This window comes from Ursus americanus, chromosome 24 (assembly GCF_024610735.1).
Source record: "Ursus americanus isolate L20-20 chromosome 24, mUrsAme1.1.p, whole genome shotgun sequence".
Taxonomy (NCBI): domain Eukaryota; kingdom Metazoa; phylum Chordata; class Mammalia; order Carnivora; family Ursidae; genus Ursus; species Ursus americanus.
In genome coordinates this window covers 7238992-7266104 of record NC_142150.1, presented here as the reverse complement: position 1 = coordinate 7266104, position 27113 = coordinate 7238992, and the positions used below count along the sequence as shown (strand labels likewise).

The 27113-nt window shown below is 56.9% G+C and overlaps 1 protein-coding gene across 1 annotated transcript in view; it reads right to left on the bottom strand.

Annotated features, from left to right (window-relative positions):
- Nucleotides 1–2203: 2203 nt before the first annotated feature.
- Nucleotides 2204–27113, bottom strand: part of KCNC1 (potassium voltage-gated channel subfamily C member 1) — a 43628-nt gene continuing 18718 nt past the window's right edge. Inside the window, exons 2-4 of the mRNA XM_045796609.2 lie at nt 12528–13461; nt 4784–4972; nt 2204–2762 (exon numbers count right to left, since the gene is read on the bottom strand). Coding sequence (XP_045652565.1) covers nt 2698–2762; nt 4784–4972; nt 12528–13461 — 1188 coding nt within the window. The 3' untranslated portion in view covers nt 2204–2697. The remainder of the gene's footprint in view (nt 2763–4783; nt 4973–12527; nt 13462–27113) is intronic.

Sequence of the window (27113 nt, the reverse complement as noted above, 5' to 3'; positions counted from 1 at the left end):
CTGGGTTAAAATCTTCCTTCATCTTTCATTGGCTGTGTGGCTTTGGGCCAGTTATTGACCTCTCTGCACCTGTCCGCTAGCCTCTAAAATGGGCAGGTGGAATTACTGAGGGCTGTCGTTAGGCCATGTTTCCCACGTGCCCCCCACACGCAGGCGCTCGGTGTACGTTCATCTCTTTTCCACATTAGCTACTATGTCCCGGAACACCTACGCTGCAAATGGCTTTGTGTTAAGTCCCCTTGGGTCCACCAGATGTCCTGCCTCCAGGCTGGGTCCCAGGTGGAGTGAATATGACGTTCCCTGCGGTGGCTGAGGCTGCTTGGCTTCCACATCCCGATACTTGTGAACGGCCATGACACACATAGTGTGACCCGGCGGCTCTTTCGCTGCATGACCCCTTGGGCTTGCCTGTACCCATTGCCCCACCGACCCCCAGGCCTTGACTCCCGGGCCACACAGGGTGGAAGTTCAGGCAAAGGCTCCGAGGGCACAAGGCACTGCTTGATGAGAATTCACACCCTCCTTCAGCCCCCACCCACCCATCTGACGGCTGACTCAGGCCCTGCTGGGGGCCTCAAGGGAGCTGAAATCCGGAGAGACTGACACCCACTTGTTTGTGGCCCTGGGAAGACCGTTCTCCCCTGCGGACCTCACTTAACATCTATAAAATGCTCAAAGGCTGACTGCCATGACCGTGAGGGACTTTCCACCTGAACATTCCTGGATTCTCGAATGGATAAGGAAAGAATTGGAACCCCAGTGCCCACTCTATCCCCCACGAGAAACCAAGTGAACAACCCACGCAAATCGAGATCCCCGAGAGAGGGCTCCCCCCTTCAAGAGCCTCCAGGCTGAGTGAGATGTGTGCAATAAGGGGGTCAGCCAGACCGGACCCAGCAGCGTGCAGCGGGGTAGGGCACCCGGACCTGTCAGCCAGCCCCCTGCCTCTGCCACCATCAGATTCACGAACGGCCCTACGAGGGAGGTGACTAAGGTCTGCACGGGAGCTGGGAGTCTGACATGGCCAGACTCAAGGAGTCATCAATATGGCATGACTCGCAGAGAAGTTTCCGTGTCAGTGAACGCCTAGAGGATGTGCTCCTTTTAGGGTCAAGTCCTTGTAGGCCCCATCCCTTCAGAGAACTGTCTCCCTCCCCAGACCAAAGAGGAAGAACCTGTCTTTTCCCAGCAGGAGGACAGCCAGCACCTTGGCTAGGTCCTCAAGACCAGAGGAGCGAGGGTTCAGGTTTACCCCAGCCCAGCCCAGCTCAGCAGGCCTGATCACAGGCGGAACCGAATTGCGACACTGCCCACGGCAATAAAAACCCAAATCCGTGCTTCATCTCAAAAGTCAGCTTTTTATTATGGAGGGCCAGGGCCCAAGGAGGGGGGGAGGGTGTTGGGCTAAAGCAGCATTGCTCTCTTTCCAGGAAATGTTGCGAGCTGCAGTGAAAGCTCGAGATGTTGCATTTTTTTTTCAATTCAAGCATGTGTTTTTCAAAAATATCATCCTTCCCCACCCCCACCCCACCACTAATTTTAGAATCAGATCCAAGCCAAGCTACTGTCCTCTGTTTCTGTTGGGAAAATACTATATTTATTCAAGATGCAGAAGTGAGTCTCTGCAAACCTCCGATGGCTTCAGGAAAACAAATCTGCTTTAGACTCTACAGAACCCATGATACAAAATTTATTTCATGCTAGAATCGCTTTGCATAACATTGGGCATGCAGTTTTTTACTCTGAAGTACTAAATTGCATACAATGCCAGGTTGTGCCTTAATAAAGGTGGAGGAGGGCCGCCCCTCCCGTGGTCCTGATCTTTTGGTGATCTAAAGTAACCCTCGGAAGATCCGTACGGTGTTGATTATTTACTATGAACAATTTGTTATGAGAGCTGGTCACAGTGAATCTACACGCCAAGACGACAGAATCAACCTAGACTAGCCGCTGTCAGGGGTCTTGGGAAGACGTCCGCTGGGTCACAAGCATGCCAGACAGAGAAGGAAGAAAGCAGCAGTGCGTGTTTCCACGATTCTATTTGGAGCAAAGTTCTCAGTTTCCGCGTGAGAGATGAACTATGAAGGTGAGGTCAATATGACCGATGACTGATCGACTGCCCTTTTCGGAACCTTGACTCTCGAGCTCGTGTACAAAAAGGGAAGCCATCCATTCCCCGTGCCCACCCCTCCCCCCGCCCCCAGAAAGGTACAGGTTTCTACCGAGCGCCGTTACAGTCTGGCTCCAGCAACGTGTGTAAAAGTAAAGAGCTTTGAAAGAAAATAGAAGACTTTTGCTTTTTTCTTGTTGGTGGTGTTTGGGGTGATCATTACAGTTGCAGGGGGTTGGTGGGTTTGGTTTACTGGGTTTTCTGTTTAACTTCATGCAAGTCATGCTAAGGAACCCCTCCACCCCCCTCCCCAAATAAAATAAAATGTAAAAAAAAAAAAAAAGAAAAGAGAAAAGAAAAGAAAGAAAAAAAAAGAAAGAAAAAGAAAAGAAGGAAAAGAAATCCTCTACGGTCAGTTACCATTTGGCCGTAGAAAAAGCTACGTCCGTCTTAGTACAAGACCTGGGCCACTCGGACTCGTCCGGCAAACCTGCATGGCGTGAATTTACTCTGTCCGAGGGTGAGGAGGGGCTGCTGGTCCACCCAGATGCTTAATAGCCACCAGTGTCCTCGGCCAAGCCGCCTGGTCAAGTCACTCTCACAGCCTCTGTCGGCATATACTTAGCAATGACAGGGCTTTCTTTGCAAAGATCTGTATGTAAAGAATACAATTAACACTTGAGCTTCTCTTCTTGGCTTTCCCATCCCGCTTGGTACTTAGTTTTTAAGGAAGGAGGAGGAAAGACAGAACAGCCGCATGCAGAGGCAGGCAGATTCTTCTCCAGCTGGCTTGGTGTTCCCATGCAGTGAGCCGGCCCAGCACGCCTCTCTTTCTCCCTCCTGGGGACCGGGTTGAGTCCCTAACTTTCCTACTCTGCACGTGGCTTATGCACTGCAATTCTCCTGAGAAAAGCAAGTCCTCAGCGCTGTCATGACTCCGTGAGAACGGGTGGATGTGGGTGGGGGCACTTCACCCTTGGTGCCCCCCAAAGACTCTGGCACCCACGCCTCTGTGGGACTGGGGAATGGGTCCCACCTGTGGACAGTGGCTGCCACTAGGCTCCCTTGGCCACTACAAGGAGATGGGGCTTCTTCTGGCCCACTCTCCCTCGGCTTCTGGAAGCACAGTAAAGAGCCTCTCCTGTCTGTTCTTTTAGGCCACCCAGATTGATCCAACATTCGAGATGAAGGAGACAGGCAGCCCATGAGACCTTACCGGGCAGAGCACAGCCACAAAGCCTCCCTGCTTCCCCCCTCTCTCCCCTGGGCCGCCCCTGCTCCTCGGATTCTAGAACTTCCAGGGAGAAAGCCAGTTGCGAAGGGGAGCATCGGCCTATCCGTGGAAGGTGCCAAGGATGGGCCCGCCTCAGGCCCGCAGCCCTCCACCATGCAGCACCATGCGGACAGCAGTCTATGCCGCACTGGGGTCCGAGGGACCTCCAGGCAGGGCAAGGAAGCGGGGCCAGCCTGGGTCAGGTGGGCACAGGAAACACCAATGACCAGAAGGACTTTCCCATCTCAGCGTAGGCTGCCTGTCCTCTCCTGGGTTTGGGTTTGCCCTTCATTTTGAATTCTGTGTTTTCTCCTTGTGCCTTGTTGAACAACTTCAAATACTGGAGCAGTTGTGAATGGCCACAGGCTACACCAACTACTGCTCTAAAAAACCAACTATCGCTCCGGCCCAACCTGCTCACACGGGTCCGCATGCATCCCGTGTGAGCATGTGAGGCACTCCCAGACATGCATGAGATGCCCAGCCAGTCCGATAGGCCAAGGAGGGCTTCCTCTCCCTTCCAGGCCAATGCCTGAAGCCTGGAGCTAGGGTGCTCTGGGGCCCCGCCTCAAGCTTCTCTCCAGCCCATGCTCAAGCTCTAGGAGAAGTCTTTTCCCCAGGGGGTCAGCCTCAGGTAAGCGTCTGGTACAAGGAGACCTTGAACAGAGAGGCCACCGTGGGGCTCAGCCTTCACCAACCACAAGGGGGCGCTAACCACACCCGGGGCAGTGACCAGGGATGCAAGGTGCTGCGCAGAGTCCTGCTTAACCCTCTCTCCTCGAGTTCTCGAACTGCCACTGGCAATATTCTGACTAGCACACACCTTACCTCTGCAATGACACTGGCCTCGCCCCCAAGTCCTGAGACCACCTCTGTCTTCATGCCTCCCTTCCCACTGGCCTACAGATTCTCTTTAAAGGGTGGTCTTCCAGAACATGGATCTTGGGTGGCTAAGCCTACAGGGTCCTGGCCAGGCCAGGCCCACCCTGTGGCTCTCTGCAACCAAGGGACCGGGGAGATGACCTTGCCTTCTTGCTCTCACCCGCCATCTGCTGCAGCAGCCTGGAGGAGTCAAGGCTCCTCTCACATCCCCAGGTGACCCCCTGCCTGAGGGTCGCAGCCCTGTAGTCATCCAGCCTGTCCCAGAGCCCCTTCCTACCCCTCAGCTCGGTTCCAACCCCCAGCTGCTGGGCCTCAGGTTCTCTCTGCTACCTGACATCCCCCTTGGGAGAAAGGGACTCAGACCTCCAGAGGCCAACCCTGGGGGGGCTCCTGCTCCTTGCCCCCCCTCAGCGTGCCTGCCTGCCCCTCAGCACCCCTCCCCCGCCGCCCCACCCGCCCACCTGCAGGAGCGCGAGGCTGCCCAGCCGATGCAGAGTGCCCCCGCCTCCCCTACATACCCTTTCTCATTCCTCCACCAGGTGGGCACGTGTACTCCCCGGTTGATAAGAGGAAGCAGGGTCCGTATCTCTCGCGGGTGCCCGAGCGAGTAAAGGGCAGGCCCTCATCAGGAGTGAGGGCCTGGTCTATGTGGGGGCAGTCTTCGTTCGCCAGCGCGGCCTTCGCCACCTCCCCATTCAGTTTGGAATCTTCAAACATATAAGCAGAAGCTATTGAGACACTGAAAACTGTTTAGTGGGGGAGGGGGACAGGCCAGAGGTGGGGCATTGGCAAAGGGCAGCCTGTCCCTGAGGACAGAAAAGCAAGTGGGCCATGGAGGGAGGCACGAGGCTACGGGTCCCCGGCTCATTTGGGCAGCCTGTGGGCTGCCCACAGTGCAGGGAAGGAGGGGCTCCTGGGTTTGCTCAAAGTTTGCAAAAAGATGAGTTGGTGATGGGTCCAGCAAGCGCGGTGCTGGGGGCTGGACCCAGGGCCCAAGGCAGGGCCGATGAGACAGGATGGTGTGGATGCAGTCATGGGTAGGGGGCCAGACATAGAGCTCAGGGAGAAGACAGACAGACACGCAGAAAAACTCCAGTCCAGAGAGGTGGCCTTTTCAGACCTCTCTCTCTTGCTGACCAGAGCCTGGCTGCCGCCTATCCAAACCCAGCTAGGTCCTCAAGGCTTCCCTAGCCCCATCTAGACCCCATCTATCAACTATATCCCCCACCAGGATCCCCCCTACCACACACTTCACACTGTCCTCCACACATACCCTACCTCGTCACTCATCCTGCCTCCCATCCATTTGGATTCAACCTGGTCACTCTGCATGCCTTACCCCCCATACACACCAGGCCTGGTCCCACAGTCTCCTCTGTCCCCACACAGACTCACCCTGGTCACTCTGTACGCCCCCCTCCCCACAGACTAGGCCTGGCCATGCAGCCTCCTCTGTCCCCACACACTCACCCTGGTCACTCTGTATGCCCTACCCCCCACATGCAGACTTTAGGCCTGGTCACACAGTGTCCTCTGTCCCCACACAGACTCACCCTGGTCACTCTGTATCCCCCCCCCCCCACATGCAGACCAGGCCTGGTCCCACAGTCTCCTCTGTCCCCACACAGACTCACCCTGGTCACTCTGTATCCCCCCTCTCCCCCACATGCAGACCAGGCCTGGTCCCACAGTCTCCTCTGCCCCACACAGACTCATCCTGGTCACTCTGTATGCCCCCCCGCCATGCAGACTTTAGGCCTGGTCACACAGTGTCCTCTGTCCCCACACAGACTCACCCTGGTCACTCTGTATGCCCTACCCCCCATATGCAGACCAGGCCTGGTCCCACAGTCTCCTCTGCCCCACACAGACTCATCCTGGTCACTCTGTATGCCCCCCCCCCATGCAGACTTTAGGCCTGGTCACACAGTGTCCTCTGTCCCCACACAGACTCACCCTGGTCACTCTGTATGCCCCACCCCCACACAGACTAGGTCTGGCCATGCAGCCTCCTCTATCCCCACACAGACCCAAGTTAACCATTCAATCTGCTCCACCCCCCACGCAGATTTCAGCTAGTCACTCGGTCTGCTCTAATCCCCCCACCGATCACGCCAGTGTCTGCGTCCCGCTCTGCCCGCAGCGGGCCTGGTCAGCTTGCAAAGGCACAACAGGATGTATGCATGAGGCAGTGAGAGCGGTCCATGATTTGGGAGGGCCTCCCGTTCCTCTGCCTCCTCACAGCGGTGTCCCGGCAAAGCAGAGCAAATGGACGTGTAAAGACAACAGTGGCAGATGGACTCGGGTGGGGAGAGAGGAGTCTTGGCCTCTGTGACAGCCTGCGAAGGAACCTGGGAAGAGGTGTGAGGAAACATGTGGTGGGGGCAAAGCGTGGCCAGAGCGAGGAGCTCGCCCTCTCCCAAGTCCAGGAGCAGAGCCGTGGAAGCCTCTGGAGCTGGCAGAGGTCACTCTGTCTGGCCTCAGCTCCCACCCATCACACTTGGGGACTGAGCCTGCCCCCTGCTCTCTGCCCTCAAAGCAGAATCTTCCAGGCCACGGTGGAGCAACTCAGTCCCCACGGTGGGCACCGGGGCTTCCTCAAAGCCTTCATCTGGGGGGAGAGCCTCAGGGGAAGGCGACACCAACACAGGTGTGAACACGAGGGAGGGGCTCTCTGAAAGCCTAAAGAGGGGACCCTCCTCCATGACCCTGCTCACATCATGTAACTACACGCCCAGGTGATCCTTCCCCACGTGCACACTCAGCGCGCCCGTGGGTGGGATCACGGCCCGTGTACACATCATGTCACTACAAAGAGGCAGTCAGTCAAAAGAGAAATGGACCAATCAGGTTTATTCGTAAAGCAAATCCAAAAAAAATCCCATCATAATTTTGGAACTTAAAAAAAAAGTCTGTCGTACAAGATGGCAAAGCGTTTCACGTACAGTGCGTTTCTTGACAAATCCCAGGGGCTTCGCTCCCCGATTTATTCTGAACCAGAAAGGCCAGTTACCAAGGTAACTCTGACACCACGTGACTGGGGCCTCTCTGGGGTCTGGGAGCTGCCTAGCACTTGGGGCGTGTCTGCGGGCACACACGTGTGCGCACAGACACGCCCCGGCCTGCCTCCCATTCTGGCTGGCCCCCGTCTTCCCTCCCGGGCAAGGGGCTGAGGGAGGAAGGCAGTGGGGAGAGAGAAGGGAAGACGTATCAGGGAGGTGAGAGGGGATGAGGATGCGGAGTTGGGGCCCATAGTACCCTGCACAGATTGTCCTCAAGGGGAACACAGTGAGTCCCACCCGGCAGCCTCTCCATCTGGGAGGGGAGCCAGGGTTTGCTGTCTCTCTGTTGGCCATCGTCTGTCTGTCGGTGGAGGCATCTATAGCCAGTAGTTCTGGCCCAGGGGTGGGGCAAAGGTGGGTGGTAGAGCCTGACACCCCTCCTCCGGCTCTGAGTGCTGAGCCCCCGCCCAGCGGCTCTGCCCCTCAGTGCCCTGCCCCTGGAGAATTGAGCTCCCTGGGCCTTTAAGGGGACCCAAGCTCCGCTGGTTTTCCCTACAGGGGCTGGCGGCAGGGGCAGCCATCAGGCATCCCAGGTACGTATGTGCTGGGCACCTTTCTCTCCCTGGAAAGACTCCGGGACACCCCTGAGGCCTGCTGCTTCTCTCAACCACGGTGACCTTTGAGGGGAACCTATGACTGGGTGGGTGTGTTTAGGTCTCGCTCTGTGAAAGAGCTGACCTCCCTAGCCAGTTGGTGTATCTGTGGTTTGGGGTGCTCTCAGAAACTGGGAGCATTCTCCCTCCCCAACTCCAGTGGGGTGGCTGGAAGAGAGAGAAACCAAGGAGGGGCCAACTCTCTCAACCTGGGGAACCCATGAAAGAGGCCAGAGGCGCCAGCTAACCCAAGCCTCCCCGCCCTCCTGCCCCCACCCTGTCCTTTGGAGGAGATGGCCACCGGAAGCCTTGGTTCCCACCTGCTCCCCAGAAGGCTATGAGCCCTGCCTCCCCAGGCCCCAGGACCTTCGGCCCCCGCTCGCCCCCGCCGGCCTGCAGTGATGAAATGACAGCATGGGCAGGGTCTCACGGAGATGGTTTCCAGGCTTTGAAATGGGCTGAGACAGATGAGCACCTGCAAAGGGTCATTTTTTTTTAAACTTTGGAGCAAGGAGAACCCAGTGTCTGGGCCCTGCTCTCCGGGACTACTTACTGTTCACACCCGCAGCGGGCGCCGGGGGGCGCACGCGGGGCTGGGGCGGGGTGGGGCTGGCTGGGCATGGCCTTGGGTTCAGCCCCAGGGGTCTGCCCAGCAGGGGGCTCAGGGGAAAAGTCCCAGGCTAAGTGGGGACAGTCTGTGAGAGACACAAGCAGAGTATAATCACGAGAACTGGCACAAGTCATGCAACAAAACGAGGAGAGAGAGAGAAAGAGAGAGACATGATTAGTAGAGAGAGAGAGAAAGAGAGGAAATGTGAACACCACAGAAAAGAACACCCATGCCTGGCCCTCAGAGTGGGTTCGTTTCTCCTCTACTCCCGCCTCGGCCCGCCTGGGGGCCTCGAGGACCCCACTCCGGGCCCCCGCTGCCCACCCTGGCCCTCTACCCCGAGCAACACCTCGGCCAGCCCGTGTGGAGGGCCCCTGCCCACACCCTGTCTGGTCACCTCTGCCCACTCCTGTCACCCTCCCTGCCCCGCGGATGACCGCCGCTCGCAGCACCCACTGCGGCCCGGCAGGGGAAGGTGGAGGCGAGGGCCGGGGGCGCTGCGGACTCAGCTGCTCGGGGGACAATGCCCCTTCAGAGATGAGCCAGAGGCTGCAGCGGCGGCTCCTCGGGAGCCCGGGGAGCACTTTCTCTGGGACTTCGCGGCTGCCCTCCATGCCAGTGGGCAAATAGTGGGTCTGGCCACCAACCCTCCCCCCGTGCCAGCACCCTGCTCACCAATGGTGGGACCCCGCAGCCCCAGACGCAGCACCACAGAGGACCGCCCATATCACAGGAGCAGAGATGGACAAGACACACACGTGGATGGACATGGCAGGACAGAGGGAGCACTCCGAGCTGTCCAGAGCAGGTGGTCTAGGACCCCGACTCTAGATGGGGGCGACCCTTTCTGGGAGACGAGCAGCCTCTCCTGGGCCAGCAGCCCCAGACAGCCCCTGACTATGTGGGGTGCCCTCCTGGCATCTCTCCATGAGGCTCTACGACCCCCACAGGACAAATCCCCCAAACGCGGAGGCCATGCCAGCCATGGTACAGAGGAGGAGACCGGATCATCCCTCACAGACACAGACCTGAGGCTTCAGGACAGACCAAGAGGTGGATGTGAGAGAAGGTGCTGCTGACGCGATGGGGAGGCCTTGCTTGAGTCCTGGGGGTCTGGCCCTGGGGGGTGAGGGGTAGCGGATGCCCCAGAGCCTAGCAGACTGCATTTAGCCTTAAACGAGATTCTAAAAGTGGAATTGGAAAACCCAGATTTCGCTGAGGCCACCTGACTGTCCTTGGGGGTGGAGTGAGGCTGGAAAGGCCTTGGGGGCTATGTCTTACCTCTCTCGATTCTTGTAGGGTCAGGTCTCCACCCACATTTGCTTTCCTCACCTCTGGCCTCCCCCCACTCACTCACAGACACCCCCACAGCCATCTAGGCATGTGGCTGCAAGGAGAGAAGGAAGAAAATGGGAAGGGCCTTGTGATGCAGGGGTGGAGGTCCCTTAAGGACCACACCTTGGTGATAGATCACCTGGGTCTCACACACCAGCTTTTGGAAGGAGGAGTGTTCTGGTGAGGGAGGAGGCTCAGGGGTCTGGGAGCCATGGTGGACAGGTCTGGACAGCAGGACAACACCTCCAGGGCGAGTGAGTGTTTGGGAAGGGAAGGAGGGAAGAGTGTGGGGCTGGGGAGAGAAAGGGAGGAAGGTCTGGGCATCTGGGCTCCTGGGGGCAAGCTTGGGAGGCCCCCAAATCCCTCCTCAGCCAGAGACTGCCCGAGCCAGAGCTCTCTGGGTCCCTGAGATCTGGGGCCAGGGGCCAGGAGGCTCCCGGGAGCAGGGCTGCCATGGCTGGGGGGCCCAGGGGATCCACAGAAGTGAAAGGGCTTCACAGGTCTGCTGCAGCACGGGAAGAGGGCTGTGTCTCTGGGACTAGCTGGTGTGCACGTCAGGACACACACGTCTGCACTTGGCATACGTGCACTCGTGTGTGTGCGTGTGTGTGTGTGTGTGTGTGTGTGTGTGTGTGTGTGTGTGCTCTCACCGCATGGAGAATACTGGCATTTTCTAGGAGTGCAGAGGAATCTGTGCCTGACTGGAGTGAAATGGGGATCCTTGGTAGGCTGGCCTGGGCACCCCAGCTTGGGGCACTGAACCTGATATATCCAGTGTTGGAGAGGATGTGACAGAAGGCCCAAGTAGCGCCATGGTGATGTCACCCAGCTTTGAGCTCTTCCTGCTGGGGCCTGGAGTGAAGGTGGGGGCTAGGCCAGCCCAGACCCTCCCCAGAGCCCCAGAACTTTCCTTGCCAGGACGGTGGCTCCTGAGGTCAAACGTCCACCTAATCCAAAGCAGAGAGGTGGGGCGGAGCTTTCCACTAGCCTGTGCCTCCCCCGCTGAGCAGGGGCCATACCTTGGCCAGGGGGCCCAGCCCTACCTCAGGCCCCCTATTCCAGCCTCGGAGACCCTCGCCCACCCCCTGGCCCAGCCCGGGACACTAACCACATTCTTCTTGAGTGCCTCCAGGAATCCAGGAAGCAGGGAGGGGTACGGGACCAGACGAAGGGGCAGGAGAGCCCCCACGGGCAGAGAAGCGGGCCTTGGGGGTTCTGCGCTAGGCCGCACAGGTGTGCAATGAAACCGGATCGGGAGCAGGATGGGGTGGTGGGCGTGTCAGCAGGGAAGAATCACTCATCCGCTGGGTGAGGCCACCCAAACCGGGGGGAACCTTGCTCCTCCAGGTCTGAGCCAGCCCGCCAGACCTAGGCACGGGGACGTCCTCCATAGACTAAATGCTACCTGTCACTCATTCGGCCTCCCTCACCCTGGCACGTCTCAGCTCAGTGTTGCCATTCTTCTCTGGGTCATTCATTCCCTTGAAATCCCTGTGTCCACAGAATAAGTCGATGGTGTTCCCTGGGTGGAGGTAGACTATGGGCTTGTATCTTCGGACCGGAGCCCCGTGATCAACTTTATGTGCGAGTGCAGATTCTCATAAAACTGAGATAGTCCCAGAACGAACCACTAGCCATGGAATATGAGAATATATCCCACGGTGACTAGTATTGTTTCGTGGCCCCCCTCCCCCTGCCCCCCCCCAATTCACGGGAACGTGGCTGTACACGGGTCTGGATGTCACGTATTGCTGCTGCTGTCCCTACTGCCGGACATGGGGAGACCCCTCGGTGGGAGGTGGCTGCTGGTCTGTAAGTGCTTTCATCTAAGCTGCCCGGGGTGGTGGCCCCCTCTAGTCTTTCGCTCACCAGCTGCTTCCATCAGAAGGCCACCGGAAGCTCCCTCTCGACCATCGACCCAAACAGACAACGTGAAAGCTAGAGTCGCTCCAACAGGTTCCTAAAGATAAATGCTAAACTCTAGAGTGGTGGTGGAAGATGAGTTGGTTCGGCATGCTATGGGGTAAGTAAGCTTGTTACGGAGGGCTACAGGCGTCTCCGAGGACGCACCCGGAGCTAGGCAGCCGGAATCAGAGCAGGAGTTCTACTCAGCTATGGGCACAGGCTCTGGGGGGGGTGGGGTGGTGAGAATCCTTGCTGCTGCCTTTGCAGGACCCTCCTGCCCGATCCCATGCACCAACTGTGCTGTCTGCACAGCCTGAAGGGAGCCGAGTCAAGACCAAATCGGAAGCTGTCTGGCATTTCCGAATCACACCCACCCCTGCCCTGCCCCGGCACCGGGACAGTGGCCTGAGTCAGAGACTCACGCTTGCCTCCTGCCCGCCGAGCAGCAGCCCCCTGGGCTCCTGCTAAGAGAGTCCTATGCAACCTCGCGGGCCACGTCGTCTCTTCCGAACCTCACGAGACCAGCGCGCCAACCTCCTTACCCAGGGCCACCAGTGAGGTTCCTCCAGCAGGCTCTCGCCTTGTGAATGTGGCTGCCCAGCATCTCCCTGGGCCCCCGGGCTCCACACCTCGAGACTGAGTGCGCGGTCCCGGGTTGCCCACGGAACTAAGGAAGCAGTCTGACTGAATCTGGAATCATCGCTACGGGGGGCGGAGGTGAAAGGTCAGATCGACATGCCTCTAAGAGGTTTCCTACCTGCTCTGTTAATTTCTAAAATTTCTTCCTGGGCCAGCGGGCATGTGTCACTCTGAGTACTGTGATGTGGAGAGTTTACGACAGATTTACAATAATTGGGAGATCCCAGCTGCGGCGGCCGTGGAATATGCTTCTTTTTTTTCTTTGGTAGTTTCTGCTTAGCCATGGCTAAGGAGTAATACATCCCAAAATTGTTCACGATGACGGGCACGGGCATGGCGATGGTCAGCACGCCCGCCAGCGCACACAGTGCTCCCACGAGCATGCCGGACCACGTCTGCGGGTACATGTCTCCGTAGCCCAGCGTCGTCATGGTGACCACGGCCCACCAGAAGCCGATGGGGATGTTCTTAAAGTGGGTGTGCTCGCTGGCGCTGGGGTCGTTGGGCTGGGCCCCTATCCGCTCGGCATAGTAGATCATGGTGGCGAAGATGAGCACGCCGAGCGCCAGGAAGATGATGAGCAGCAGGAACTCGTTGGTGCTGGCGCGCAGCGTGTGGCCCAGCACGCGCAGCCCCACGAAGTGGCGGGTCAGCTTGAAGATGCGCAGGATCCGCACGAAGCGGACGACGCGCAGGAAGCCCAGCACGTCCTTGGCGGCCTTCGAGGACAGGCCGCTGAGGCCCACCTCCAGGTAGAAGGGGAGGATGGCCACGAAGTCGATGATGTTGAGCGAGTTCTTGATGAACTCCACCTTGTTGGGGCAGAAGACGACACGCATGAGGAACTCGAAGGTGAACCAGACCACACAGACGCCCTCGATGTAGGTGAGGAAGGCCTCCGTCTCCGCTTCCCGGTAGTAGCGCACTTGCGTGCCGTTCCGAACATTCTCGATCTCGGTCTTGTTCACGATGGGGTTGAAGCGCTCGTGGGTCTCCAGGCAGAAGGTGGTGATGGAGACCAGGATGAAGAAGAGGGAGGCAAAGGCCACATACTGTGGAGGAGAAACACAGTGTCAGCGGGAGGCCCTCCCACCCAGAGCAAAGAAACCTGGGGTGCCTGGGCGTGGGGTCCAGTCAGAAGCCAGGCCAGGAGAAGACGCTTGCCCAGCGCCCCCTCCAACATGGGCCAAACTGACGGGCCACCTTTCCCGCCTCAGAGCACCGAGTGAGGAGGCTCAGGGAGGTAAGAAGTTGTGGCAGAGATTGCTTTATTTTCACAAATGCCTTTCCTTTCCTCGTGGATGCACAGCTCGACGCCATTTGCCGGGCTTCCTCGGGGCAGCTGGGGTCACGTGACTGGGTCCGGGGCCAGTGGACGGTGCACGCAAGGGGTGTGCGCTCATGACAGGCCTGGCACTTAGAACCTTTCTACTCAATCCTCCAGGCCCTCTTTCCTCCCCCAGCTGCCAGTTACATGCTGACGTCCTAGGGGCCAGTAGGGTCACCGCAAGGACGTAGTCTCAGTCCCTGAAAAGAAAGATATCCACTAAATACCTGAGTGGGAAATCAACTACTGATGTGTTCAGCCGCTGTGATTTGGGGGTGACTTAGTAAAGCACTTAGCCCAGTCTGAGTATTAAAAGTGGCCTAGCTTGCTGAGGCCGAAGGTGGCAAAGGAAAGAGCAGGGGCAGCTGTGATGGAATCTGGCCCCTCAGTGGCCACATGGTCCAGCCCTCCTCTTCCTACCACAGTCCATTCTCAATCTTTTTCAGGAATGAGGACCTCGTTGATGTGGTCTCTTTCGGGTTCTCTCAAGTCTAGAACTGCAAAAGATAGATATCTGCCTCAAGGCCTTAGGATGCCTTTTACACCCCCTCTATCTGTCCTCCTAGGAGCTCCCGCCGCCAGCTTAGAGGGGAGCTCCCCATTCTTGGAGGTCCTGAAATCAAGGCTAAATGCTCATTTGTCAGCAATACTGTGCTGCACGTTCAGGCCTCAGAAGGAGAATTGGACCGGCGGTCCTCAAAGGCACCAAAACCACAGGGTCTGCTTCTCTCCTGCTGGGTAGGGGAGTGGGTGGAAGGGAGGAAGGAGTTACTGGAGGGCTGGGGCTTTCCAAACACATGTGGGTGTCTCCTCCTCTCAGACTCCACCAGTGAGAAGGAAACGGCCGGGGAGACCCAGCCTGTCTGGGGCCACCTGCTCTGGCCCTGAGCCCCTGGAGAAAGCTTCAGGAGCTCTTCTGGTTGGTTTGGTGGCCCCATCTGATGACCCTGGGCTTCTCTAGCCCCCAGCAGACATGGGTACCTGAGGAAAGAGAGTCGAGCAGCTATCTCTCCTGTTCAGACTGAATTCCAGGCAAGGCCTCTTCTTACAGCCTCTAGTTGGGTCCCCCAGAGCTCTAGAAGAACCCCAGCCAGTCGGTTCTCCTCCAGGAGTCCAGCTAGTCATCCCTGCTCGCATGTTCCCACAGTACCCCTCCCCTCTGGGGCCCCTTCTGCCAGCCTGTGCAAGACAGACAGTGTCCTGAGCAAGGCCATCTTCTGGAAGCAGCCCCGGGCTATAGTCTGGACTGGGAGGCCCCTGTGTTCTCCAGAGCTGCCCTCGCGGATAACCTCAAGGAATGCCAAGGCCCCACCCTGTCTCCACAACAAGAGGCAGCCGTGCTGCTTCTAGCAACTGCACGGGTGCACCCCTCCACCTTGTGGTGGTAGTCGGTGTGGGGGGCAGCGTTGGATGTCCAAGAACAGCCCTGTCTGGGTTGACCATAGCCATGGGATCTGGCACCTAACCTGGCATGGATCTAGAAACCAAGAACTATGTGGACCTTTCAAGGAACATTCTGGGTTGGAGGAAGGGGAGAGAAAAGGGGAAGGGACAAAGATAGCATTTTAGAGAGTAAGAGAAGCCTTTAGAAATTATGCTACAGATGGGAAGCCTGAGGCCCGGACGGGAAGACGTCTCTCTGCGTTACGGTATGCTCATAGTCCTGTTGGCTTTAGAGCACTGTACGCTTTTCCAACATTTTATCCCGGACGGCTATCAAGTACGATCCCTGTGCATCCTTCCTTCCACCCACTGATCGAGCCCTCCTGTCACCCATCTATCCTTCCTTCTTCCCTTTCCCCCTCTCTTCCACCCCTCATCCTTCCTCCCTACCCTCCTCCCTCCCTCCCATCCTCCCTTTCATCCTCACGTCCATTCCTCCTTCTTCCCTCTTCCCTTCCTCCACTCCTTCCTTTCGTTGTTCCTCTCTCTTCCCTCCCTCCCCCTTCCCATCCATCATGCATGCATTCATTCTTCCTTTCCCTCTTCTTTTTTCTTTCCCTCCTTCTTCCTTCACTCCCTCCTTCCTCCCTCCTTTCCTTCTTCCCTTTCTTCCTTCCGCCTGCCTGCCCATCCATCCATCCATCCATCCATCCAACCTTTCTTCCTTCTACTCTTTACCAGGCAGAGTGGAATAAAGCCTCGGCCTTGGGGAGCTCCCTGCCCAGCTGAGGGTAAAGGACGCACGCAAAGTCAAGTCCAATGCAGTGGACTGAAAAGAGAAGCTCCCTCAGCCCTGTGAAGCAGCTGGGGTTTGGACAAGGTGGGGCAGGGTAGGGACTAAGCCAGGTCTTCAGCTCCAGAAACAGCTCTCTAAGGGTCCAGACGGTGCAGACCTGGGTCACCCCAGAAGCGGACCAGGAAAGCAAAGTGGAAGCAAGTGCAACCACTCTGACCCACGTTCGTGTAGCTCCAGAGCGCCTTCTGTCACCAGCGTGGCCAGAGCTTCTGAGCTAAAAACACATTCCGAAATGCTAGGTATTTGCCTCCAGGGTTCCTCTGGAGGGCCCCGTCTTAGGGCTTGGCATTCACCAGATCCCCAAGGGCAGGACTTTGTGAGAGAGGCGAAGGACACACACATTGTGAGTGTCTGAGGACTGCGGAGAGGCGGGGCCCATCGCATCCCTGGGCTCCGCATCCTGGCCAAGGGCGGGAGGCATGAGGCACCTCCCCTCTTCACTGCCCCATCAGCCATGGCTTCCCCCCCTTACACCCTCCCACTTCTATCCTCCTCTGTCCCTGTCTGCTCACACATGACCCTCTCTCAATAGGACCACTGCCATCAAAGCTAGCAGGCGTTAGGCTTAGCGTCTCAGTCGCCAGTCTAGTCTCCATACAGCTACCAGAGGGAGCAACCCCTTGGCACCCAGCTGTCTGCCCAGGCCACCTGACCGTGCTGCCCACAGAGAAAGGCCCTGACACAGGAGACACTCTGTGCCTGGCCTCCCTGACTTCCGAGGACTCTCTCTCTACCCACACCCAAAATTGTTGCCAAATGCAACTCTCAGCCATTTCTGACCTCCTTCTCTGTGTCTCCCCCATCTCCATGTCTTTGTACCTCTGAAAAAACCCATTCATCCCTCAGCGCCCCTCTAAGTAGCCCTGCTCCTGGGACCCCTTCTCCAGGTGAGGCTCCTCTTGGAGCTGAGGCCCTAACAAGGCAGCAAATGAAGGGACCTCCCCCCCAAGGAGTCTCTAAATTCACCCCCAAGGAGGCAGCAAGCCTGTCTCCAATGCTGGCTCATTAGCGCTTGGGGAGGCTCATGGGAACAGCCCCAACAGGGCACTGACGTTGCAGGTGCTCCCACAGGCCCGCAGAGCTCTCACCCCTCTTGCCCCTCTCACAGCCCAGTCCTGATGGGAAAACTGAGGTCCTGAGAGGTCTCATACAATTCGGGTAGGAGAAAGTACCGGTTCTCAGCAATCAATGGAACATCCTGTCTAGATTCTTTCCTCTCTGGGCCCCAGGGCCCAGGGAGTTGGTGGGGGTGGGGTGGCAGCCTCAGCCCAGCCCAGAGCCAGGCACTAGGACTCCTTTCCTGGGAGGAAGCAAGGGAAGTGGAAGCCAGGCCTGCTGCCCTGCCTGGGCTCTGCGGCTGGTCGGCCTGGTCCCCGGGAACAGGCCGAGCCCCAGCAACACCCAGGCCCAAGTGGGCCCTTAGGAGGGCTGTGGAGGCAGGGGCCCTGGCCTACTCAGACTGCTGCATTCTCGTATGCCCAGAGGCCAGCAGGCCTGCCATGGCGCAGCCACAGCAAGAGCTCCCCTCCAGCTGAGTCCCCGCTCCCTCTGGCCATCCTCGGGGAGCTGAGCACAGGAAGGAGAGAGCAGGAACCTGCCAAAGCAAAGGATCCACTCTGCGCCTTTAGTCCTCCCACCGACATAGTGAGACCACTATGCGCCAGAAAGGAAACCCAGGTACAGAGAGGTCAGAGACTAAACCAAGGGTCAGAGCTAGTGATGAAGCTGAGGCTTGGACCCAAGCTCATCTAGCTCTAGGACCTAAACTCTTTGTGCCACAGAGTTGCCAAAGCAACTGGGTAGTTGGCCCTCTGTCTGGATGCCTCCGTCTTGGAGCTTGGCACCCACAGCTCAGACTCCCAGAGGGCAGGTTATGCCCACTCCCAGTGAGGGAGAGAACTGGGGTGCCTGGCCCCACAGGCTGGAGCCAAGCCACACCTGAATTGTTCTTGGGCCGGCCCAGCTGCCCGGGACTTGCTAGCTCCCGGGGCAAGAGCAGCCCCAGGCACAGGGAGGCTGCCCCCACCTTACTCATCACTGCCAACAGCAGCCTTGGATGGGCTCGCCTGTGTCACCACCTGGCCACCTCCTCACAGACCCAGAGAAGGGCAGGCTGGGAGACGAATGACCCCAATTTGTTCAAGGAGCTCAGCCAGAGGGACTGGGGACGTGCACGGGGATGGGGCGTTCCTGGGGTTGGCTGAGCCCTGGGGAGGAGCACGACATTGGGAGCCATGTCGGCAGCAATCCCGGGCTGACGCTCCAGGACCGTAGGGGCTATAGGCAAGCGCAGGGGCTGCACCCCACGTGAGCTGTCTGCCTCCCAATCTCCAGTCACCCGGAGACCACGGACACACACAACCACCCAGGGTACACACCTCACCCCTTACCTAAGCGCATATGCTGTCGGTGCAGCCACACAAACTACAGCCCAGGGTCCTGACCACACATCCAGGGATGACACAGAGACCCACGGATTCTACGGAAACATACACACGCAGGTGCACACCCTGCAGCCCCTCGCAGCACTTGTGCACGCACACGTGGAGCACGCGGATGACACGGCAGCCATCGCCGCACAGCGTACTCACTATGGGTACAACAGAACCCAGGCATGGCCACCCGGCTAGCCCCTCTTCTGCCCACCTCACCCCTGCAGGTGTGGCTGACTCAGTGTCTGTCTCTCCCACAGGGCAGCAACTCCAGCCCGCCTCGCCTCTTCCTCCTCGGCCTTCCCCGACGCCATCAGCCTGCCTCCCCACGGTGACGGTGCCAGCGCCTGGATTTCCAGCCCCTACATCTGCCCTTCAGCCCCCAGCTTCCTGATTTCCTCCCCTCTCCCCCCCAGGCCTTGTCTCCTTTCCCTAGCCCACCTCAGCGGCAGCCTTGCCCCCCACACCCAGGATCCAGGCCACAGTAAGGACGGTGTCTCCTGAGGTGCTCATTTGCTGGGGGGGGGGGGGTATTTGTGCTTGGCAACCCAGGGACAGGGACAGTTGTCACCAGCCTGGCCACTTCAGAGGCCACCCAGTGAAATTTCAAGACAACACAGGCAAGATCGCCTGATAATGCAGCATAAACCCAAGCTGGCAGTCCTAGCTTCTTTTTTTCCCCCAGAACCAAATCACAAACTGTGAAAGACCCACCAATTGTGTTCTAGAAAGTGGTAGCCATGGCAACAGAACGAGGCATCCCATTTCTATGGTAACCAGGGTGGTGAGGCTGTTGGCTGTAAAGTCAGACAAACCTACTAAAGATCTGTTGACTTAAGAAGATGTTTTATAAATCACCAAGTTATTTTTATGGTAACCCCACCCCTGAAACCATAAATCAGAGAAGCAATTTACTATCTATTAAAATGACCAATATGTGCTATGACTTTCACTTATAAATTATGTATGCCACAGTCATCTGTAGAAAATTGTGCTTGCCTTCCAGAATCGTTCAGGGGTTCACGGTGGCATCCGCGTTCTTGCAGTCTGGCGTTCCAGGAACAAGGCGGTGGTGTAACGTGGTGCAGGGACCGCCATTCGGGGCTGGCGCTCACGTGCTGTGTGACCTTGGCAAGTCACTTCCCTCCTCTGGGCCTCAGATTCAGCACTGGTATACTGAGGGTAGGACTTGGTCCCTTCTGAGACCAGGTGCGGCTGCAGGCAGTGGGGCTAATCAGGGAGCCCTGGCTGCTGTCCAGGCCCCGAGCCCCCTGAGGCTTCAGGTCAGTGTTTTCGCCTAATTGAATCTGCCCAGCGGGGGTTTACGGCGTTTGAGTTAATCCACGCGGAGTCAGTGATACGGAGCAGGCGGGATGGCCAATTGGCCTAAATAAATTGTCAGTCGAGTTGAATTTGGAAACTGAATTACACTTGTCTGGACTTCCTCGGGCTGGGCAGGCCCGCAGCCTGCTGGGCTGGCTGAGGGCTGCAAGGGGGCGACTAGGGAGGGGGCTCTTGGGGATCCAGTCCCTTTTTGGTCCATCAGTAAATGGGGGGCCCTGGGCAGTCCATCCTGGCATCCGGGTCCGCCCTGCCCCTGTTCCTTTTCACTAGCCCTCCCCCCTTGGCACCCAGCTCAGGGAGCAGGGGGTGGGGGAGCCCTCCATGATGCTACACGGAGGGTGTGAGTGGAGGTGTGTCAGAGTTTGTGCAGAGAACATAACAAGGCCGAGTGGGCACCTGTTTGGGCAAGTCCGTGTTTGGGGGAGAATACTGGGGGAGGGGGAGAGACCGTAAATCCGGAGTGGGTGTGTGCATGGTGAGAATGTGTCACCTGTTTATGCGACCTGACTTCAGGCATGTGTGAAAGGCTTGTGTAAATGGTCGCCGTGTGTAGTGTACGTGGTTCCTACAGCTGGTAGAAGTGTGTGTGTGCACTAGCGTGTGTGTGTATTAGGACACATAGGAGGTGTGGTGTGTGTGCTTGTGTGTGTAAGGACAGGTCTGGGATAGTATGGGGGTGGGGCACGTATGAGCCAGCTCCTAGGGGAACCAGGGTCTGGCTAAGCACTCTGTACACCTGTTATCTGAGCTAAGACCCAGCCCAGGGCCATGACCCTTTTCCATGCCAGAGATGGTCATTCACACACTAGCCTGGGGGTGTGTTCCTTTCTCTGGAACTGTCTCTGACTGAGAGAGAGGAGAGAAAGGGCAGGAGTAGAGAAAAGGCCACAGGGAGGCAGGGCTGTGTTCAGATCAGAAGCCCCTCACCCCGCCGCACTGGCCCTCCCATTCCTGGAACCCAGCCTGGGCAGTGGGGGAAACCAAGGCCAGAAAGGGCCGTGCCCAGGCCTCCAGCCTTCCAGAGAGATGCTTCCTTGAATTCACTCATGACTCTCGGCCTAGGCCATATCCAGAAAGGGCTGCCCCGACCGCTAGGCTGGCTACGTTGGAGATGGCAGACGTTCCTGTGTTGCTTGCGTTCCAGGATGCACATATTTTTTTCACTTTTGGAAACGAAAATATGTCATAAAATGTACACATCCTTAAAATAGTATGTCTTACCAGGTCCCCAGTGTGCTATCATTTAACTCATGTCCTGTCTTAGATCGATGGTACCTTGGACTTGTGAAAACATGGTCATTAGAAACCCAGAACACCAGGGAAGAGGAAGCCCTCAGAAGTTTCTGGCCTAAAAGCTGCCCCTTGTGGCAGGAATGGAGAAATGGAGGCACCACAAGGAAAAGGATCTGCCCAAGGTCGCAGAGCTCTCAAGGTAGAGTGGAGAGGAGAGGGTCAGTGCTGGGCTGAAGCCTGGACCTTTCGTGTTCATGGCCTCGACCTCGGAGCCTTTGCTTGAAACGCCCTCCCAGGCCTCTCTGCTCTCCAGGCCCCGCCTGCCTTCCAGACCCCAGCTCAAAAGGAGGAAGTGGCCGGAGCAGAAATGACAGGATCTTGAATTCAGGATCAACCCTGGTTTGAGGCCTGACTTGGCTGGTGACCTTGGATAAGACACTGCCCTTTTCTGAGCCTTCATTCTTGGATAGGAGGGGCTGGGAGAACATTTCCCTGCACCCCACATCCCGGGGTGGGGCTGTGATAAAGAAATGAAATAATACAGAAAGCAAGAAGGAGGGGTTCAAACACATCGTTTTGGACCCCACACCAACACTTCACCTCTGGCCCTTGTGGGCCCTCCTGCCCTGGTCCCATCACAACAAAGTGCTTAGGATCAGAGCATCTCAGACGTAGAAAAGTGAAGAATCTTACAGTCATGATACAAGATGCACGGAGTTGGGAGGCACCTGGGGGACTGAGGTGGACATGCCCCCCCCATCTCAACACAGCACCACTGACCTACAGAGAGCCATCATGCAGCATGAGTGAGGCTGGGTCCACGCACCTGTGAAGGCCCGGCTGAGCAGCATGGGGACCCGTCTGCCCAACCAGGGCCAGCCCTGGTCCTGGAGGACACGGGGAGGGGTGTCTCCTGAGGAGAAGTCTCTGGATGTAGCACCAAGGAGAGCTTACTTGGTGGTGGCCAAAGCCAGACCCCTTGGAAGGGTGGATGGGGAAGCGGGAAGTAAGAAGCCCTCCCTGGAGACGCTCGGGGAGGCACAGAGGGGGCAGGAGTGGACTGAGGCCTGAGTGAGGGAGAGGATGGTGGTGGGATGTGCTGGGGGAGAATGACCTGGGGGAGACACAAATGCAGAGTCCCTGGCCCCGTGTTCAGCGACGGATTCAGCAGTTGTGGGTGGGACCGGAAACGGACCTTCAACTTGGGCCCTCCGTGGTTGTGATGCCTCCCAGCCCCATCCTCGCGGCGGGGATGCGTGAGGCTGGCTGAGACCCAAGTGCCAGGAGGCTCAAAACGGAATGAAGCTCATGACCCCGGAACACCTTGGGAACTGGGAAGCAGGGAGCGTGGCAGAAGGCGAAGAGCCCCGTGCTTGGCTTCAGAGACCTGAGCTGGAGTCCCAGCTCTGCCATTGGCTGTCTGACTGCAGTAGGCAAGTGACCTCTGGGAAACTCAGTCCCATCATTTTTCAAGCGGGGACTACGACAATAATAGTAACACAGCCCGGGAAGTCAGATGCTACTGGGGGTCCTGGAGGAAAAGGCCAGGTGTTTCGGGTTTCCCCAAATCCAAGGCAGAATTCAGGGATAGGGAGACACCTCAAGACTGCCAGTTCCCTTGCACATTGGGATTCTAGGAGTTGGGCCAAGGCTTCCTTCCACAAAAATCTAAACACAGCCTTTTTCCCCCTGAATTATTGGGGGGGATGGTCGTTGCAAGGAGCAGCAGCAACTGCTAGCGAGAGAAATGTGTTTAATTTCAGGTTTCTTTCCCTAATGCTCTCTAATGTTCTCTGCTCCTGCTACCACTTGCCTGCTAACAGACCGGGAGCAAATGAGAGCCTCACGAGAGCCCATGGCGTGGCCTCCAGAGCCTGTTCCTGGGGCCACAGACCAAGGCAAAGCCATGTCCAAGAGCCAGCGCTCTGGCCTCCCGCCGGTGAGGCCCTCTCCGCAGGGTAATGGTGACTTCCCATGCCCACTTCCACGTGGTTATCCGCGTGAGCCCCTGCCATGGGGCAGGGAGCAAAGGAGGCTTGGAGGGAAAGGACACCCAAGATCACACAGTGAGCAGGGTGGGAGCCAGAGCTCCTGGCATTCCGGCCTCACTCTGGTGATAACATGGAGGCTGAGGACGGCGGCTTCTGGCTGTTGAGGAGGCCCTGCTGCCTGCACTATCCATGCACCGGGGCATTTAAACCCCACGCCAGTCTAGGAGTAAGTTCTATTGGTATCACTTTCCAGACAAGAAGTCTAAGGTTTACAGAGGCGGAGAATCTTGCCCAAGCATTCAGAGGTCCTCAGCAGGGCCCTCAGTCCTGCCCTAGCCCCGCACTTTAGGCCTCCGTGGGCCCCCCTAAACAGCCAGGCAGGATATCCACGGTGCAGGTTAGCCTAGCTGTGCCCCGAGAGCCAGACCTGCCTGCTTCGGCTCGGTGTGGACCTTAGTCAGCCCCAGGGAGGTACACAGGCCTATGTGCCTTAGGGGAGTGGGGCCATGCTGTCCCCGAGTGCCCCTCGACTCCCCCACGCCAGGAGGGCTGGCTGTCAGGGCCCCAGAAGGTCCCACCAGGAGCCCACATCCCACCCACTCTTGTGACCTGAGAAGCCCTCCGGGAGACCGGACAGCACATATCCTCACCCACTGGCATGTTAAACTCAAAGAAATACCAGTATTCCATGCAGGAAATTGTTCTATTTCAGGGCTTAAAACTGTGTTTCGCTGTGTGTCTCTGCTGCACTTGCCGACTTTTCTGTTCATAAATGATAAATTATGGAACCCTTCATAGTTCCTCTTTTGCTCTGGCTGCCAGGGAGCTCAACGACATTTGGTACTCAAGTCTGACTTCATCTTTCACCTGGGTGCGGGGTATTGCTATTTCTTCTCTTTATTATACCACTCCCATGTTTTCCTTTCTTCTTTATTTCTATGGATTCTGTTGTAGGAGTGTCCCATGTGCCTCAAACCTTTTTGTGCCACAGATTGGGAAAAGAACTATGTGACTGAGGTTCCCGGATATGGAAAGAGTAGGAAGGCGCCCCATCTAGGAGATAAAGGCCTCCCATGCAGACAATTCAGTAACCCCTCTGCAGGAACCCTGAGCCAGATGTCTCTGTTGGTGACCACCCATGATGGGGACTTCCCAAGGCCACTCATCCTGTCTTTGGACAGCTCTAGAGATATGCATTTATGTTGTGTTTAAGTCAATCTCCCTGCCTTTCTCCCAGCGATCCCAGTTCTGCCCTCCGGGGTCACCTGCTCCTCTTACCTGGGACAGCCCTGCCCACACTTGCAGATGGGCCTCAGGACCCACCTCTGAGCCATCCCTCCTGTAGGCCAGGTTTTCCCTGGCCTCCAGCACATTCCCTCTCCTGGGCCACTCCCCTGTTTCAGAGCCTGATTTGGTTAAGCACTCACTGCATGTGGCTAAATATGTCACACGCTTTACCCTTTTTGATTCCTACAACAACCTCAGCGGCAGGAGTATTTAGCTTTCTTGAGCCCCACTGTGCCCCGCTATAAAGTAATAATGGTCACCATTACAAACATGATCTCATTTATCTTCAAAAACTTCTCTGAAGATGTCATTACCTCCATTTTGCAGATAAAAAAACTGAGATTCAGAGTAGTTAAGACATGTGCCAAAAAACCAAAACCCACAGAGCTTGAAAGGGGTAGGCAGAATTGGAACCCAGGTCTCTCTGACTCTAAAACCACCATGTCCCAGGGCTTCCATTTATAAACCTCTTCCACGTCCATCCAGGTAGCCTGGGAGGAGGACATTAGTCTTCCCATTATGATGACACTGGGTATAGCTGTCGACACTTTACAACACATCTTCACATTCTGAATCACATATGAATGTCACACACACACACACACACACACACCAACAGCTGGGCCATCCGCAGGACAGTCTTGATTGCCCCCATTAGACAGATGAGAAAAATGAGGTCCCCAACTCTATCGTATACCCACTAGGAATCTAATGGGCAATTGCTCCCAGGGTCCACTTGTGTTTTTACATCAAGTTAGTGGTCTCGATTCCCAACGGGGTATGCATGTGTGTACATATTTATGTGTTGGGAGGAGGGGAGTAAAAAGATGGCCCCAAGAGGGACAGCTCAGGGAGGGTAATAGATTCAGTGCAGGGGGGACCACAGTGGACTGTCCACCTGCTCTCTCGCCAATGAATATTTATGCCTTATCCCAGGGCTGTGCAGGGCACTGAGCACAGAGCGAGCAAAACCAGTCATAACCTCCGGCAGGGGAGGCTGACATTTATCAAATAACCATACAAGCAAATATGTATCTATGTGAGGTGATGAGGGCTTTGAGGGGGAAGCACGAGGCATTCGATGGGCTTTAACAACAACGCTTGGGGTTAGGGTGGTTTCCAGGAGGAAGTGACAATTGTGCAGGGGTTGAAAGGCTGCGTAAGAATCAACGAGGGGGAATACAGGTTGCAAGGAAGAGCAATTTAGGCAGAAAGAACGGGAACAATTCCCAGTCCTCACATCCCTTGACCATCAGCAACATCTGAGATGGCTGATCGCCCCCTCCTTTTTGTCACACTCCCAGGCTCCCACCGCCTCTTGATTTTCTTCCTACCTCACTGGCTGCTCCTTCTCGATGTCCTTTGCCAACCTCTTCTCCTTGCCTCGAACTATCGGGATGCCCCAGAACCTTGGTCTTCTTCCCCATCTACACGCATTCCCTTAACGATTCACCTACTTTCCAGGCTTAAAAACCATCACCCATTCAAATATCACTGAACACTCCCAAATGTCTACCTGCCGCTCAGCCCTTCTCCTGAACTCAGGACTTGGGCGTCCAAGTCCTTAGCAACTCCAGGTTGAGGTCTGATAGCACTCTCCCCAACTCGATGTGCCGCCTGAGCTCCCATACCACCCCCACTGCCCACGGCCTCTCCCCCGCATGAGGCAGCAACTCCATCCTCCTGGACGTTCTCACCCCAGACCTTCACACCTCATTTTCTGCCGTACCTCGCATTTAATCTGTAAGGAAAGCCCACTGGCTAAGCTTGAAACGAATCCAGAGTTTGACCACCTGCCCAGCACCCCCGTTTCTACCTCTGTCCCTGGCAGGAGCAATCACCTCCCCCTCGACTATGCTCTCCCAGCTGCCACTATTCCTGGTGCTGGAGAACTGTTTTCAACAGAGCAGCGAGATAATCCTTTTAACATATAAATCCGCTGGGGTCATTTCTCTGCTCGAAACCCTTGCACAGGCTCCCCGTTTCTCTGGTCCCACACTGTCCCTCCAAGCTCCTCTCCCGCCGCTGTCCCCTTCGCTTGTTTCAGCCACACCCGCCTCCTCAAACATGTTCTTTAAACATGCCAGACATACGCCTGCCGTAGGGCCCCCGCACTGGCTGTTCCCCCCATCCAGACGCCCTTCCCCAGGTATCCTCACAGCTCATTTCCTCGGCACCTCCTGAGCCTTACTCTCAACCAGCACCCCCCCCCCCCCACTGATCTGAGCATCCTCCCTCTCCGTCCCCTCACAGCACTGGCCATCCTGGAGCACTGGCGCCCCAGCCTCACTGATGTGTAATTTGCAGCCGGGCACATTGAGTGGCCAGTCGGATGACTGTCGGTACTTCACACCGTCTGATTTACTTACTTCTGATATTTACTTTTGATCTCTCTTCCACCTCAGAACGTAAGTTTCATGAAGTGGCTGCATCTGGGGATTGGGGTTGGCCCTACGGTCAGGCCCAGCCACGTGCCTCACACTAGTAGGGAAAGGGGGCCCCCTTTTCGGGGACCAAGAGCACAGCTATGCACAAGCACAGCCTCCCTTCTGTGGGAAGGTCACAGGTATATGTCCTTCGTGTGGTTGTCTCAGTCCTTCTACCCATGCAATGGGCACAGCGACGTTTACCCCTTTCGGCCTCCTTAGGAAGTGAACCCCTCCCTCCTCTGGTGCCCATGTCCCCTCATCTGCACAGGTAGCGTACCCCGTCACTGATTCCCTGACACAGCACCTGCGTCTACACTGGCGAGGTATTCAGACTGATTTCAGACTCATGTTTACGCCGGCACTGACCGCACTTAGAGTAGATCTCTGTAGACACGGGTAAAAGGATCACCGTTGTCTATGCA